This window comes from Monocercomonoides exilis (genome assembly GCF_001643675.1).
Source record: "Monocercomonoides exilis strain PA203 chromosome Unknown scaffold14-1859848, whole genome shotgun sequence".
In the NCBI taxonomy this organism is placed as follows: Eukaryota; Preaxostyla; order Oxymonadida; family Polymastigidae; genus Monocercomonoides; species Monocercomonoides exilis.
In genome coordinates, this window is record NW_027150559.1 from 389,657 (window position 1) to 405,605 (window position 15,949).

Below are 15,949 nucleotides of genomic sequence, written 5' to 3' on the forward strand. Positions count from 1 at the left end.
ATTATTGAACCATTGACTAAAATATCTTAAGAAAAATGAGTTTTCACATCACGTAATTAAAATTATTGATTTAAATAATCGAATATGCTATTTTCACGACAAAATGTCAGTTAATATGCGAAAAAGTAAAAATCGGAGAATTGAAATTCGTTGGAAATATGCATTTATCTTTTAATAAATCTCTTCATTTTGAAAATTCCACTTTATTTGTATCAGTACTAAGTATTTGCCCTTATTTTCATTGAAAGAGGGAAACAAGTTCACTCTTTCGTGAATGAAAATTTTTCGGAAACATCAACCAAATTTTTTTCTTGAAGCAAAAACCAATAAATAATAAACAAACAAAATAAAATAAAAATAAACACTCTCGATTTTCATTTGTCAGAAAAAAGTGAAATCAAAATCAAGACAATAAAGAGATGAAACTTCGAAAGCAACAATCTGATTTTTGAACTCACTTTTAGATTCTGTACGAATTTGATTGAACAAATATCAAACAACTGAATAATTGCTGTATTGATTGCATTCATTCAACATAGCCAATTCGTGTTCTTTCACATCCTCGAATAGAGAATCTGAAGCTCACACAGTCGACTGAAGTCAGCTGCTGATGATGGAAATTAATAAATTCATGTCAATGGCACTTGAGAGTTGAATGGTTGTGGTTGGATTGACGGAAGAATAATCGCTTTCTTTTAAAATAAAGAGGAGGAGAAGGAGAAGGAGAAGGAGAAGGAGAAGGAGAAGGAGAAGGAAGAAGAAGAAGATGATAATAATAATAATAATAATAATGACGATGATAAAATGAAGGCAAACGAGAAAAAGAAGGTGAAAATAAGAAAAGAAGAGAAAGGGATAGAGTTGAAAAGAGATGAACAAAGATTTCATTCTTTAGAAATTCTTTTTGTTGGAAACGAAGAATTTAGCAAAAAATTGTATGATCTTCAATAAACTGCACTTCCAGCATTTTAACCTCATTCAACTTTGAATTCTTCATTTGAATGCAGTTTTGTATGCTCGAGAAAAACAGATTTTTTACAAAAACAAAAAGGGAATTCATTTCAATTAAGAAAAACAGATTTTTGAAAAAGAATTTTGATTTGGACTTGATCTTTTATATGAAATACATGTTAACTTAAATTTTCATCAATATATCAGCATATTCCATCCTGTTTATTCTTTTCATTTCAAACTCACAAATCACATAAATAAAGAACAACTATCCAGAAGCAATCTATTTTGTGAGCAACAAGAGTTCATATGGATTTATTAGTTCTCGGTACGAAATTTTGTTTCCATGCTTCTTAAACTGTATAGATGAAAGAAAAATGGATTTCTTCAAAACAAATAACCATAAAAGATCCAAATATCAAATCACTTGGCTGAAGTGTTTGAATGGAAATGATAGAAATGTGACAAGATGTTTGAATCTCCTCACAGAATGAATTGGTTGCAAATTGAATCACATTTATTGAAGATATTTATAAATCAACTGGAAAAAAAGAGGAGGTAATTATTATCGACAAAAATATTTGCATATAAGTATTATAGAGATTTTGACTAAACTGTTTTATTTAGAAATTATGGATTTTTTTCTTACAAACAGAATTTTGAGATGAAAAACTTATTTTAACCCTTTATAAATTTGTCAAACGAATTTTTTGTGTTTATTTCTTCATGGATATAAGCACAGTCAAAAAACAAAAAAGGGCAACGAAAGCAGTATAAAATTGCATTAATTAATGTTGTAATATGGTTTTTTTATTCATAAGATTAACTTGATAAACACAAAAATATCACAACTGTTAGAAGTCGCTGAAGACATTTTGAATGGTGTTCATTATTCTGACAATTTAATTTTAATATTATGAATATTTTCAATATAGGTCTGAATGCACCAATTCAGAGGGAAATTGAAAAAGAAAAAGTAATTTACGCAGAATATGAAAGAAAATGCAAAGGTGAATTGGAAATGGATTTATGCAATATAATTGATCGATTCAACAAGGAGCGTTTTTCTGTGTTAAGACAATTTGATGTTTGAATAACTTAAATAAATTGAAATTCTTGAATTTTTTCATTTCAGGAACAATTTGGAGAGTTATGCTTTTTCTTACAAAATGGATTACTTGAAAACGAAATCATCAAATCATCTACGTCCATGTTTCCATCATGCTTTATTTCGGCGTGCAATAAAGTTATGGATATCGGTTTATTTAAGCCAAATGATCCATCATTGTTTTCTGAATGTGGGGGTGTAATTGAAAATCTAAATGATGCAGCAAATAAATGCTTAAAAGAATTGAATAGTTTAGAAGGAAATAATAAGAGCAGGTTTCGATGTCTAAAATGTAAACGTCACATGGAAGATATGATTGATGAAGATCGTAATCTAACAAACGGAATATACGAAGGAATGCTCTTAGGTATTCCACACATTGATTTTATAGATCCAAAAGGTTCTATTTTAGCGCTTAGCGTAGAAAATCCCATATTGAAGACCAAAAAAGTCATTTCATTTTCTGACATTCCTGCGTCCAATTATTTCTTGCCACGGAGTCCTGTGCCAGGCATTTCAGCTTCAAAACTCTTAAATTCAAGGTCTCAATCACAGGATGCGCGTGCATCGCCTTCAAAATCCAAAAAGACAGCAGCAGCAGCAACAACAGCAACAACAAGAGCATCGCGCTCTTCCAGCGCATCTGCCACATCAAGAACATCAAGAGCATCGAGTTCATCGAGAAGCAGAAGCAAATCAAAATCCCAAAGCAAATCGAAAACACAAAGCAGATCAAAAAGTGCCAAGTCCTCGAGGACATCCAGAGCATCAAGCACGTCGCGTGCCCCTCCAGTGCCAAAGGGCACGAGGGATCCTTATTATGTAGTTTCTGAGTGCTTTCGGTATTTCGCAAAAAAGCCGTCTTCGCAGCTGGCGCCCCGATGCTCAAGGCGCTCGAGAACTTCTTATGGCTTTCCTTTTGCCTGCTCTTTTTTGACGTCTGCTTCTCCGATTCCTCCTGTCTTTAAGCTCACGATGCAGCGTGTGGCTGCCCCGCCTGCTCCGCCGAAGAGGAAGACGACGGCGCTCTCTGCAGCGCCTGTGTCAGAAGAAGCAGCACAGAAAAAACTGAGAGAGAAACAGCATGCTGCACTGCAAAGCGAGTCGAAGAAGAGGATCAAGCAGATGCTGCCGGATGTGGACATCGGGCTGGCGATTGCAGAGATATCTGAAGATGCGTTCCTGCTGAAGCAGACGAACGAGGAGCTGGAGAGGGAGCTGGAGAGACAGGAGCTGAAGAAGATAAAAGGGAAAGACAAGATTAATTACAACATGAAAAATGTGAAGCTGATGGAAGGGGTGGGAATGATGTATAAAGGGCAGATTATCTACATCGGAGATTTTGTGGAGTGGAGGCATTTTACACGGCAGTTTAGAAACAAAACATATGGAAGATTGACACAAGTCGCAAAAGATTATGTTTGCTTTTTGATGAATTTTTTCTTTCTTTGTTTTTATGATGTTTATGATAATTTATATATATTTGAATATACACATTTTCTTCTTTGATTAATCAGATAGTTGTTGAGTCTCCTGATTCGTTCGATCATGTCTTTTCACTGAAAGAACTGTGTTCACCAGGCGTCACATTCAATCATGAATTTTCACTTTAATGGAAATTTTATATTTTTTTTTAAAAAAATTGAACAATTTTAAAATTTTCTTCTATATTCAAAGATTCAGCAAATTGTTTGGATTATGTTTATGTGCAGTGTATGTTTACATTGCTTAATTGTTTTTATTATAATTGTTTTATTGTTTTTCTGTTTATGATTTTTTTATTACAAAGAATAATATTTGAAAGTTATCTATATTTAAATAAAAATTATACAGCTATTAAATAAACAAGCATAAGCATGGAAAATCATATTTAATTTTTTTGAAGAATATTAAAAAAAAATATAAAACAGTTTACTGTAATTTTTTGATTTTTCTGATCTTTGCCATTACTTCATTAAAATCGTAACAGTCATACCAATTCTGATTTTGAGAATATAGAATATATTCATATTGTGTTTACTAAATCACGGAGATGTCTCACTCTCGAGAAGAAAAAGGATTGTTTTCCAATACTTCCGAAGCAGAGATACTTGCTGAGAAGCCATCCAAACTAGATACTGTTTCTTTTTTCTTGGTTTATCCACTATATGATCAGGTGCGTTATTGTTATTATTAATAAACATTTGTTACTCTATTCATTTTCTATTTTTGTTTCAATAATCACTTTTTTATCACGACTTATTTTTTCTATTTTCTTTTTCATGGATATATCGCTTCAGGGGCGCAATGACACAAAACCATGGGTAATAATTTCTTGGATAATTATGACCTTACAGCTTTGGGGGACTGCTGGTTATGGAGTTAATTTTCAAAACATACCAATAATCAATCAAGTTTGAATTAAAAAAATTGTTTCATCTCTGGTAATAGTAAATTTTAAACGAAATGCTTTTAGATACTTGGGTTTCTTGATGGAAGTGCTTTTGCAGGATTATTTGAAACAGGATTTTTGGTCATGAATGTTCTTGCAATGGCTATCTTTCTATTTGTTCTCCTTTTCTTTATTTTATGTGCTTCTTTGATGAAGGTATCAATCTTGGGCTCTTTTATTATTATTTAAAGGTTTAAATATTATTTCAATATTTTTGTTGTTTAATCACAGAAAATTCTTGTTAGCTCTCCTTGGATTTTATCTGTTGAGAGAACTGTAGCATCGATCTACTTTTCAATATGGTTTGCATTTTATTTTATTTTTTTTAAAAAAAAATATTATTTCTTTGATATGCCATTTTGATTTAATTCCTTTTAACATTTCAGTTTTATTCCAACACTCAACATATTGATGACTTCAGTTGATTGTCGTAATTCTGTACTTGCCATTCAGCCGCTTCAAGTCTGCTGGGACACAGTACACATTATCATAACAGTGTTTTCATTGTTGGTTTTTATTTGCGTTGCATTCTTCCACATGTATTATTCGTTACTTATCTTCAACATGAATCCAAAACGTGGAGGGCTTAATTCACATTGCAACGGAAAAGCTGCAGCAATCATCAGTTTGTTTATTACAATGCAAGTTGTTGTTACTCGAGTCACAATGACAGATCGCGGGTGGAGGTCTATTTTGACAGTTGTACCTGCTCTTGGGGTTTTGGCTTTTGTGATGATGACTCTTCCATTTTATCACATTGAGAAAAACGTGTGGATTGCTGTGACGCTCATCTGCTATTGGTGGATCAGATGGGGATGTGAGATCGGTATGGCTTTATTTTTATTGTTACTATTTATAGCATGCGTAATGTGGATATACTATTATTCTATTATTAGGATATTGGATGCCAAATAATGTTGCATTTATAATTTTGTGGGCAGTGATGTTGTGTATAATGGTAGCCTCATCCATTGCCGTTGCTTTATTTATTCGAAAGAGGCTGAAAATGCATTTCTTGCTCTCTCCGAACTGCGAGCCAATTGTCGATCCATCCGATCCTGAGGCCATCACCAAGCTGCCAAAGCGCCTGCGCAACCCAGCCGATGCTCAACTAGCCATCCGCTTTCTGTTCGAGCACAAGCTGTGCGGGCGAGAAGCGTGGTGGAAGCAGAAGCGACAGGAGGCGATGAAGGAGTCTCTGGGTGTGGTTGGCTCAACTCGCCCGCTCGGCGGCATGAGCAACGGGATGGGCTCGATGAACAGCCTCGGCGAGCCGACGATCCAGTTTCCAACAGGCTTTACACTCAGCGAGCAGCTGGACGTCGTGTCGAAAAAGAACAAAGTGTCACAGGACCACATCATGTTTGCAGAGATGATCCTGATGAATGCCATCACATACAACCCCAACGACGCTGACCTCCTCCTTCTCTATTCTGTGTTCACACGTGTCTATCGCAAGTACAATCTGAAGGCAGACAACATCCTCCGGCGCTGCCGCGTGCTGTCATCTGCGGTTTCGCTGCGGTTTGTGGTCAGCTCGCACTTCCGCAGCACATCCGACGACTCTTCTGCGATGAATGCGAACGAAGACCAGGACGACCGGAGCGAAGGAGACGACAACGCCAGCACAGGAATCGGCATGATGGGCACAGGGATGGCGATCAACAGCGGAGGGATGGGAGGAATGGGAAGAGAAGACGGCGACGCTACGGGGAGAGAAAGCACAGCAGGCGGGCTGGGCACGATGGGATCGACGTATTACGAGCACACCAACGGATCAAACAACAACAGACGCAACGGAGGCATCAAATCTGCTGCAGCAAAGGCGATGCTAGAGACAGCTGAAAAAGCACGCGAAGAGGCGAAGATGTGGGCGAAGGAGTTTTGGAACAACTTGCTTAGGCCAAAGATCAACATCGAAGCGATACCAATTGTTTTGAATCGGATTGCCACCAACGAGATGATAGCGCGCAAAAGCTATGAAGAGCTGATGGCAACTCACCCGAACAACGTGAGAGTGCTGAGAGGATATGCAGCGCTTCTGAGAGAAATATACCGCGATGACGACACAGCAGAGACGCTGATGCAGCAGGCAGAGCAGATTGAAGAGGACCAGTCATATACATACTCAGCCACCATGTCGTATGCGACACTTCAGAGTGGAGCGTCGATGGAAGGAGGAGGAAACGGTGGTGGAGGAACAATGGGAGACAAGAATATGACAGGCAGTGTGTACAACTTGGCACAGCACGGCAGCATTGGAGCTCGCGGTAACAATCCGAATTATCCAGCAATGGACGCGATGTCAGGCACATCTGAGATGAATTCTGTTGCGAAGAAGAGAAGACTGCGGAGGAAGAAGAGGAAGAAGAAGCAACTGGCGATGCTGGAGCAGCTGTCAGGAGATGATGCCAAAAGCGGGAGTGGCGTGAACACCGGGAAAGGAGGAGTGATTAAAGACAGCTTCAACGCTTTTCTGCCAATTCAAGCACTTTTTGTACTGGTGATGGTGGGGATTATCCTGATCAGCTATTTTGTGCTGGAGAAGTATCTATCGCAGGCTGCCTCCAACAGCCAGTACATCACAGAGCTGAGTGTGCTCACAAACAGAATCGCGCTGATCACGCTGTATTCGAAGCTGCTGATGTATCAGGTACATCCAATGTATTCCCCAGCTAACACTGGAAAGGGCTTTCCGACGTGGTTGATGAGTCCAGATGACTTGCGTGCTCATATTGGAGAACTCTCATCAGAAGTACTGAGCTATTTGATGGCAGTCTACACGCGTCTGAACAACGAGCCGTGGGAAGAGCAGGATGTGTCGCTTGTGTATGTCTCATACACAGGAGATGTGGTGACTGACGATTGGGTGATTACTCGCTCTCTTTATGACACTTATCGTTCATTTGCATACTCAGGCAACGATGTGGCCAACTCGGTCAGTCAGAACTTGGACAGTGCCACGCTCTTTGCGAGGCTGGCGAACATCATCATCAACTATCCAACAGGCATCATGGAGTCTGCAAAGAGGGCAAGTGTTCAGTACAACAACAGAATCGAAGACGATCTGAAGGCAGCGCGTGTACTGCTGTCACTGGCAAACACAGCAGGCATACTGATTATGCTGTTATTATCTGCACTCATCACTGTTGTATCATTCTTGATCGCGAACAGACATTATGTCTCTGCTATGCGCCTTCTCCTCTCCGTGCCGAAGAATCTTGTCCATCAAATCTCAATCGATCTGATCACATCTGAAGCAGACGATGTGCCTGTCATCGGAAGCAGTGGAGGCGGCGGAAACGGTATGCTCCATCAGAACATGTCTGTTCCTGATATGACATCACGCAGTGGAGGTGGAGGAAGCGGGGGTGTTATTGGCAGTCAGGTGGAAGTGGTGACTGAAGGAATGCCTGAGATCGACGATCCAGCACTCGGAATGGGCATTGTCGATTCTGCCACACACTCACAGAGGCAGTTTGAGACGCGAGTGACTGGAAGCACAGCACATCAGCAGTCAAACACACCCACAATCATCGGGCAGCCAATGATAACATCGAATTCGGGCTCCTTCCGCCAGTCAAACGAAGCGATGCCACAAGAACAGGTTCCGTTCATCAGAGTGCATTCAGCCACAACCATCCAGCCAAACGGCACTGCTGCACAGTCGCCGCAGAACGTACAGCCATTAGCTCAGTCATCGATATTCCCTGCGAAGAATCTGAACACTCTTTCTTCTCCACCTTCTTCATATTCGCCTGGTTTGTCCTCTTCATCCACTCCCATGCTCTGCAAACCAATGATATCAGCAGGATCAAACCTCTCCTCTTCTCCTTCTCTTCGTCCACCTTCCTCTCTTATCAACCTCAACATGCAGCAGCCAAGAATACTCACATCTCATCTGTCTTCGGGAAGTGGTCAGTACAGCACAGCTGCACAATCAAATGGTCTAATTCTCCCGTCCACTTCTGTGAACAGCGGAGGTGTCAGCATCAATGTCCCACAGGGATGTGCTGTTCCTGCTATTAACGTGGGAACATCTTCGACTTCTGCTTCTGGTTCAATATCAGCTACATCAAGTGTATCGTCTCCAATGAACGTTCCATTTGTCAATGCTGGCATTGCTCCTCCAACAATTGTTGATTCTTCATCTCCTTCTCTCGTTCAGACTGGCCCTTCAGACAACAGCAACATGCCAGCTGTTATTCCCTCGCTCAGTGAACTAGCCAACCAGGATGCTGCTTTTATGTACAGCAGCAGCACAAATCTTCAGTCGAGCTCTGCTCCCATTCAACAGACAGCCACTGCAACTGTCTCAGTGACGAGTCTGAACAGCAATTTTGCTCCAGTTTCGATGCTGCAGGAGCCACATGAAGAGGAAAGAATGGAAAGCGGAGAAGGAGGTAAGGATTCATCTGACCGGATGTCGCACAATGAATCAGGAGACAAGATGGAGCCCTCACAAAACAGCATAGACGATGAGAAAGGGCAGGAGTACAGCGCTCGTTCAGACAGGAAGGACACGAATGAGTCAATGCAAAATCCTGAGGAAGAGATGAAGGCGGCTGAAGGCGGAGAAAAACAGATTTCGGATAGATCGTCGATGTTTATGGAAGGTGGCCTTTATGACAACATGGATATGTACGAGCCTGTTATGTCGAATGAGCTGAAAAACGCGAAGGAATACAAAGAGAAGACGGAAGAAGAGCTGAAAGAGACACAAAACGAAACACTCAAAAAGGAAGAGACAGACAGAAAAGAAGAGCCAGAATTCACGCCTGTCTCTTCATTCAGCGGGCACAACGAAAACGAGAGAGAAAATGAGCAGACGAACGAAGCAGCATCAAACGAGAACTCACCAGAGAGTGCAACAGACAGCCGAAGGCAGCAGCCGTCAGAGAATAGTAAAGCAGGCGCTGAGACGTCACATTCAGCGCTTCCATTCAACGCTGACCCGACAGCCAATGAAGGGCTGCAGCTGTCTCCTGCCCAGTTTCAGGAGATCAGAGACAAAGAAGACGAGAAGTGGCTGCCCAGGCCGAGCGAGATGCTGCAGTCGTTTGAGAAGGAAGGAGGGATGTTGGATGTGAATGCGAGTGACCACGATGCAAATGGGCTTTCATCACGAACACTTTCAACATCGCTCTCACAGGCGTCGTTTGTGTATGTGGTCATCGATGGCAAAAAGAAGAAAAAGAAGAAGAAGAAGAAGACTCCAAAATCTGCTTCTGCAAGTGAGAAGTCAGCAGCACAGGAGCTTCGTGTGCAAGTGAGCTCTCCAATGGATGGCGCAGCTGATGGAATGAAACCTCAATCGCCTGAGCAATCACCACAAGAGCCTCTTCCATCCAACCCATTCTCAACCACAACAGCAAACGAGCTGATTTCAAAGTCCTCTTCCAGAGCGACTCCTCAGCCGCTGCCTGCGACTGAAATGGGACAATCTTCAGATGCTCAGAATGCTCCAAAGCCCATCTCTGCTGCTCAGTCCACTCACTCGCTGTATCAGAGCCAGCAGCTGCCTGTCAACACACTGTCCAATGAAACGTCTTCGTTTATGCCTCCCCTCCAACAGACGATGCAGCCAATGTTTACTGCCCCCAACCAGCCTGCTTCTGCATCAGCGTCTGCACAAAATGCTGCTTTGAATTCAATGAATTCTGCATTTTCTGACCTCAACAAAAATCAGATGCGCCGGCAATCATTTTCCGGCAAAGAAGCACATGAGCAGTTCAGCGACACCTGGGAACAGCCCTCGAACACAGTGCGCAATGGAGGAGAGCTGCCTCACAACCGCCCTTCTTCAGACTCGCTTGTCAGAGGCCCCGAGGGGCAGCTGGGGAGGTGGGTGATAAATGGAAGTGGGCAGCCACAGTTCCTGCCATTTGTGGCATCGCCTTCTGTTTCATCAACACTGCCAGCGTCGTCTGTCAAGACAGACTCGTCTACAACACTTGATCAGTCTCCTCAGCCTTCTTCATCATCTTCAATAGGAATCAACACATTTGGGGTGTCTTCAACCACATCCACACCTGGTTCATCAATCATCCCTGAGAACTCCATCACCCGCATCTCTTCCCCACCACCTTCCTCAGGCTCTGCTCTAATGCCTGAGTCTGCGCAGTCTACTGTTCCGATGCTATTTGTTCCATCACAAGCACAAATGTCTCCATCTGCTATGCCTCTGCCAAGTGTCTCCCCACAGCCCACTTCGCAGATCGGCAACACAGCCTCAATGAACTCCCAGGTGCCCAACGGAAGCACAGGATTTCCTCTCTCTCCATCACTTTCAAGCATCGGAGGACTCACACCAGAGTTTCTGCACGGGCTGGCGATGAACGACCCGTCGCAGCAGCAGCAGATGCTGTTCCATCTGATGCAGCTACAGCTGATGAACTCGCCTCAGCAGCAACAACAGCAGCAGAATCAACAACAGAGCCAGCAGCAGGCACAGCAACAGCAGCTACTCCAGGAAGACAAGGAAAAAACGAAGAAGTCCAAAGGCAAGCGTTCGAAGAAGAACAAGAGGAAAGGGAAGAACAGTGAGAGTGACAGCGAAGAAGAGTTTGATAGCTCCGAGTTTGAGTCAAGTGATGAAGAGAACGAAACGCTCAGCATGAAGCGAAAGAAGAAGTACATCAAAATGTCTCGAACAGGAAACAGGTCGCGGATGGGGCGAGATGGGAACATGAGATACTACGAAGACGAGGAGGAAGAGGATGATAGCAACGAGTCATCGGATGAAGACTACGATGAGATCAACAAGAAGAGGAAGTCGAAAAGCAGGAATCATGGGGCACACGGCAAGGATGGGACGGACAAGATGAAAGGATATGGGAAGAAGAAAGGAAAGAAAGGCAAAAGTGGAAAGGGAATGAGCGTGAAGGTGAACCCTCAGACGAAGATGGAACAAATGCAGATGCAGCTGCAGTTACAACAACAGCAGCAAGGGATCATGCTGAATGCAGCAGTGGATGAAAATGACAAGACAGCAGCAGCACAGGCAGTGCGAGGAGAGATCGAAGACGGTGAGTGGGACGAGCTGCTGATGAAGAACATCAACAAGACAATCGATGCACACCACAGAATCCCATCTGCTGTGAAGAAGTTCCATCTGGCGCAGATTGCAGTAATGGCGCTGATTATGTTTGCGACGGCGATTGTGTTTTCGGTGCTGCTCATCACGTCGCTCTCAGCCATCGGCACCACTTCGTCGTCTCTGATGCTTGGCGGGCTGACTGAGGCATCGTTCATCCAGCTGGCCCTGTTCATCTACCAGGCAGGGCTCGGAAGCGGCGAGATCACACTCGTGCACAACCAGTCGCTCAACGAGAAGTTCTGTACATCGACTGTGATGTGCGACTATTCCCACGTTAATTCTTCTCTGCAGCACCTGATGGAGCTCGTGAAGAAGAGCCATGCTGTATCCAAGCTGCTCAACGACGCCGTGCTGGCAGGCACAAACAAGACAACCGGTTGGATCGAAGACTCAAGAATGGATGTGGCAACAGAGGAATGCGACCAGTCCGTTACAATGGTGGGATTTGCGACTTTCCCGTATCGCTGCCCGATGCTCGACACATTCGCCTATGGTTATACATCTACACTTTCTTTGCAGGCGCAGATGTGCGAAAATCCACAGAGGAATGTTGGATATGACACTTATCTCGGCTATGACATGGTGCGTGCGCGGTTCCAGAGGAAAGTGATTGACCTGCGGAAAGCGGCGGAGCTGTCGCATTTTGCGCCTATTGATATTAACGATACAGGATACGGCTTTATGGTCACCTCGTCGTATGCAGACACCTCGTCGATGCTGAACAAGATAACACTCGAGCTGATGTCTTCGCTGATCAGCAAAGTGAACTCGGTGCGCACCACATCCATCACAGCAACTATTGTGGAGTGTGTCGTGCTGATGTTTCTCTTCGTGTTCTTCCTCATCTCCTTGAGGAGAGCCATCCACAGCATCGAGGCACAGACTACGCAACTGATGTGGCTGATCCCAGACGACCTGAACGAGCACACCGTCCTCTCGCAGGAGATGAAGACGGGAGTGCCGGCGATGGACAGTGGAAGGAAAAAGCTGTTTGAGGTGCTGGCGCTGCTGCTGGAGGCGGTGTACACACAAAGCAGCCGCGCAGAGATCAGACAGCTGTGCACTGAGCTGATGATCCAGGCGAAGTCTTATTTCGCAACAGAGGAGAGGATGATGCTCGAAAGTAACTACGACGAGGAGGCCAAGGAAAAGCATTGCAGCGAACACCTTCGACTTCGCCAGCGTTTGACAACGTTGTCTGATTATGTATCTTCAAACAACTCTGCCCTTGTGCTTGGGGCTGTTCAGCTCCTACATCCTATTTTCCACTCACACTTCTCTTTGTTAGATGTTCAATTTGGCAGTCATTATGTAAAGGCGATGAATCTGGAAGTAGATAATGAAGATTCATCAGATGATGATGACGATGAAGACGCGGACGAAGCTATGCTTATGTAATAGTCTTTATTTTCCGATATAAAGTCTTTATGCCTTACTGGTCGTGCCAGCAGGCATATCTTTATTTATTCAAACTTTATTTATCGCATCCATACATTTGATAAACATTTGTATTCATTACTATCAGGATTGTATAACTATTCACTTCACTGACTATCCCGACACTTTCTTTTTCGTTAATTTTTATGTTTTCATCCTGGTATTTAGTTTTAACATTTTTATCTTTCTATCGCAGTTTCTTATTACAACATAATTAAAATTTTATTTTTGATTTTGTCTGATCTTAGTTGGATTTAATTTTCAAGCGACATGGATATAACTTTTGTTTTTAAGTGTTTATTCAGATAAAATCAATTTTCCCCTCTCCTTTTGTTTATCTCATTAGACAGATTATATATATACATTTCAATTCTCAACTCATAAATTTTTTATCTCTTTTTCTTTTGAAAAAAAAAGGAAAGATAAGAAGAAAAATTATTCTCAATCTTTTAATATTTAGCAATGATTTGGAATTTATATGGAAAAAATGACAAGATTCTCAAAAATCGAAAAAAGAAAATATATTTGAACTAAAAAAACGATAAAATAAATCTTGGCTTTTGATCATTCTTTTCATTTCACACATTTCAAAAAGCAAGAACGTTTAAAAAGCCGCTGATGAACCATTAACAATCCAATCTTTGCAAACCTTTGAAATAATATTTTATTTTTCAAACATCCCTCTTCGCTCAATAATGAAATTCAACAAATTGTTTACATCCAAATAACAACTGTTTCAACATAACAGCTTCATCTTGAAACTTCAATTTTTATTACCAACAAAGCAAAATAACGTTTGTGGATGATCACTTCTTTTAATTTTTATTTTCTTGACCATAATTCAAAAAGTTGTTCGATTAAATTTTTGAAACAACTGAAATCCAATCAAAATAGTTTTATTAAAACTTTTTGCAAAATTGTTTGCATTTCTAATCAAAAAATGACTTATGCATGGTTATTCTTCATTGAATTGAGACCTATGTGTTTATTAATTAACAATTTTTAATTAACCTTTCTTTAAAAAATTTTTTTATTTGTAAAATGTGAAAATTTGAACGAAGCAGAATATGACACACCTCATTTATCTCGAATTATATTTCCCCATGCTATTGTTTTTTTGCTTTGCCACAATGATCCATAACAAAAATTTGACGCTTCGTCCTCTTTCTTTTGGTAAAACATTCATTTCTGCTAAAATACTCATCATTAATGCTCGCATTTCTCCATTCCATATGGCGAGTGATTTTTATCGAAAATTATCATCTCTGCCATCAAAAGCATCAACAATCGTAATCTTCGTAAATTTTCTATGATCTTTAATTTTATAAAACAAATAAATAAATGCAGCACCAACAAATATAAAGCAAATCATATGACTGAATCATTGCTAAAATTTTACTGTTCAAACTTCCTCCTTTCTTTTGATAAAAGATTGTTTCAAAGAATTTCTCTTTACCAGCTGATATTCTTAATGAAAATTCAATATCTTTCATAGAAGCCTTAAATGAAGCGCCCTAATTATTGAACAAAGTGCAAATGCTATACTCTCTGCCATTGCTTAAATATCAAGAAATTTTTAAAGAAAAATGATTTATTGAAAAACATTACACTTATGATTAATGTTGTCGATAATTAAGAACTTTGACAAATGATAAGTATTCATTGTTTTTTCCACAACAAACGCAGAAAACAAACGTGTTATGTTTTCGTTTCTCCCATATTTAAAAAAGGAAATCGAGTAAAAGATTAGTATATTTCACGTGTTTGTTGTTGTCAATGCAATCAGGAATATGTTGCATTGTTTGCATAATATATTTTCAGTGCATGTGTGATGTTGCCAACAAATGTGAAGCTGAATCGAATGAGGAATTAAAGAAAAGTGATATTTCAGATAATCTTAGGAGAATGTGGTTGAACAACTTTCAAAAGGACATATTTTCCAATGAAATAACATTTAAAGAAAACAGTGATGGAAGAGAAGGAACGATGAAAACTGAGAAATTTGAAAAGACGATGAATGTTCAAACAAAAGAAGGGAATGATGATGTGATCAAAGTTCCAGAAATCAGTCCAAATGAAACGGTTCGAGGAACAAAATTGTCTGATGAACGAAAAATGAGGAAACAACAAAGATTTGAGGAAGAAAGTTGGATTGAAGGATGTTTGATGTTTGACAATTCTTCAATAAAACTTCACTCCCTGGGATTGGTGCCAAATGATGACCAAAGTGTCTTGAATGCTGTGAATGGATGTTTCGTCGAAGTGAGCAGATGCAGGATAGAAATTGAGGGAGAAATGCCACCATTTTGTTTGAGTGGAAGTTGTGAGCTGCTCACCAACATTTCACTCAAATTTTCATCTTCATTTTTGTGGAAATGCCCATCTCTCTTCTCTTCAAAACCATTTGAAGGGGCTCATTCAGAAAAATGTCATGTTTCAGTTTGTTCCTCTCATTTCTCCTCTTTTTGTGTGTCTTCAGCCCCATTCCTCTCATCGTCATCTATTCCTCTCATATCTCTCTCACAACTATCTTTTTTCAACATCTCAACAGCATCTTCAAATTGTTCATCTCCAACCACCACATCAATCCAAACCACTTGTTTGATGAACAGTTGCTCCTTTTCGTCTATTTGTGATGCATATGATGGAGGAATTGTTCCCTCTCTCAACAATCCCTTGGCTTCTCTGACAGCCTCAAATACATCGTTTATTGGGTGTTGTCGAACAAGAAATGTTAAATGTGAAGGAAATGCAGATCATAAGCTGACTCCAGACAGACAGAATGAAACATTCAATGGAGCTAATTCGTTCACTTGGTGTGAATGGAATGGATCAAAGACAACAGGAGAAAATGATTCATGGACTGATGGAGCGTCAAGCGGAGGAGCTATTTGCATGTTCAGTCAATCATTCGCCACTGTTT

General features: G+C 40.9%; 2 protein-coding genes across 2 annotated transcripts; both read left to right on the forward strand.

Moving 5' to 3' along the window:
* The first annotated feature begins 1,638 nt into the window (after positions 1-1,638).
* On the forward strand, positions 1,639-3,870 carry MONOS_4222 (uncharacterized protein). The gene is made up of 5 exons (XM_067874279.1): positions 1,639-1,722; positions 1,773-1,833; positions 1,887-2,038; positions 2,087-3,478; positions 3,577-3,870. Exons 1-5 carry the CDS (start codon positions 1,678-1,680, stop codon positions 3,670-3,672), a joined length of 1,746 nt encoding a protein of 581 aa, XP_067730259.1. The 5' UTR covers positions 1,639-1,677; the 3' UTR covers positions 3,673-3,870.
* A 139-nt stretch (positions 3,871-4,009) lies between these two features.
* Positions 4,010-13,478, forward strand: MONOS_4221 (uncharacterized protein). Its single transcript, XM_067874278.1, has 6 exons — positions 4,010-4,214; positions 4,339-4,452; positions 4,515-4,646; positions 4,722-4,792; positions 4,877-5,316; positions 5,387-13,478. The coding sequence occupies exons 1-6, from the start codon at positions 4,092-4,094 to the stop codon at positions 12,985-12,987; spliced, it is 8,481 nt and encodes a 2,826-aa protein (XP_067730260.1). The 5' UTR covers positions 4,010-4,091; the 3' UTR covers positions 12,988-13,478.
* Positions 13,479-15,949: the final 2,471 nt, after the last annotated feature.

Bases quoted from the DNA above. Each gene is read 5' to 3' on its own strand.
- MONOS_4221 (XM_067874278.1), top strand. From the start codon at position 4,092: ATGTCTCACTCTCGAGAAGAAAAAGGATTGTTTTCCAATACTTCCGAA. The intron at 4,215-4,338 runs GTGCGTTATTGT...ATATCGCTTCAG, and splicing joins TTTATCCACTATATGATCAG to GGGCGCAATGACACAAAACC. The intron at 5,317-5,386 runs GTATGGCTTTAT...TTCTATTATTAG, and splicing joins CAGATGGGGATGTGAGATCG to GATATTGGATGCCAAATAAT.
- MONOS_4222 (XM_067874279.1), top strand. From the start codon at position 1,678: ATGGATATAAGCACAGTCAAAAAACAAAAAAGGGCAACGAAAGCA. The intron at 1,723-1,772 runs GTATAAAATTGC...TTTATTCATAAG, and splicing joins AAAAAAGGGCAACGAAAGCA to ATTAACTTGATAAACACAAA. The intron at 3,479-3,576 runs GTTTGCTTTTTG...TTGATTAATCAG, and splicing joins CACAAGTCGCAAAAGATTAT to ATAGTTGTTGAGTCTCCTGA.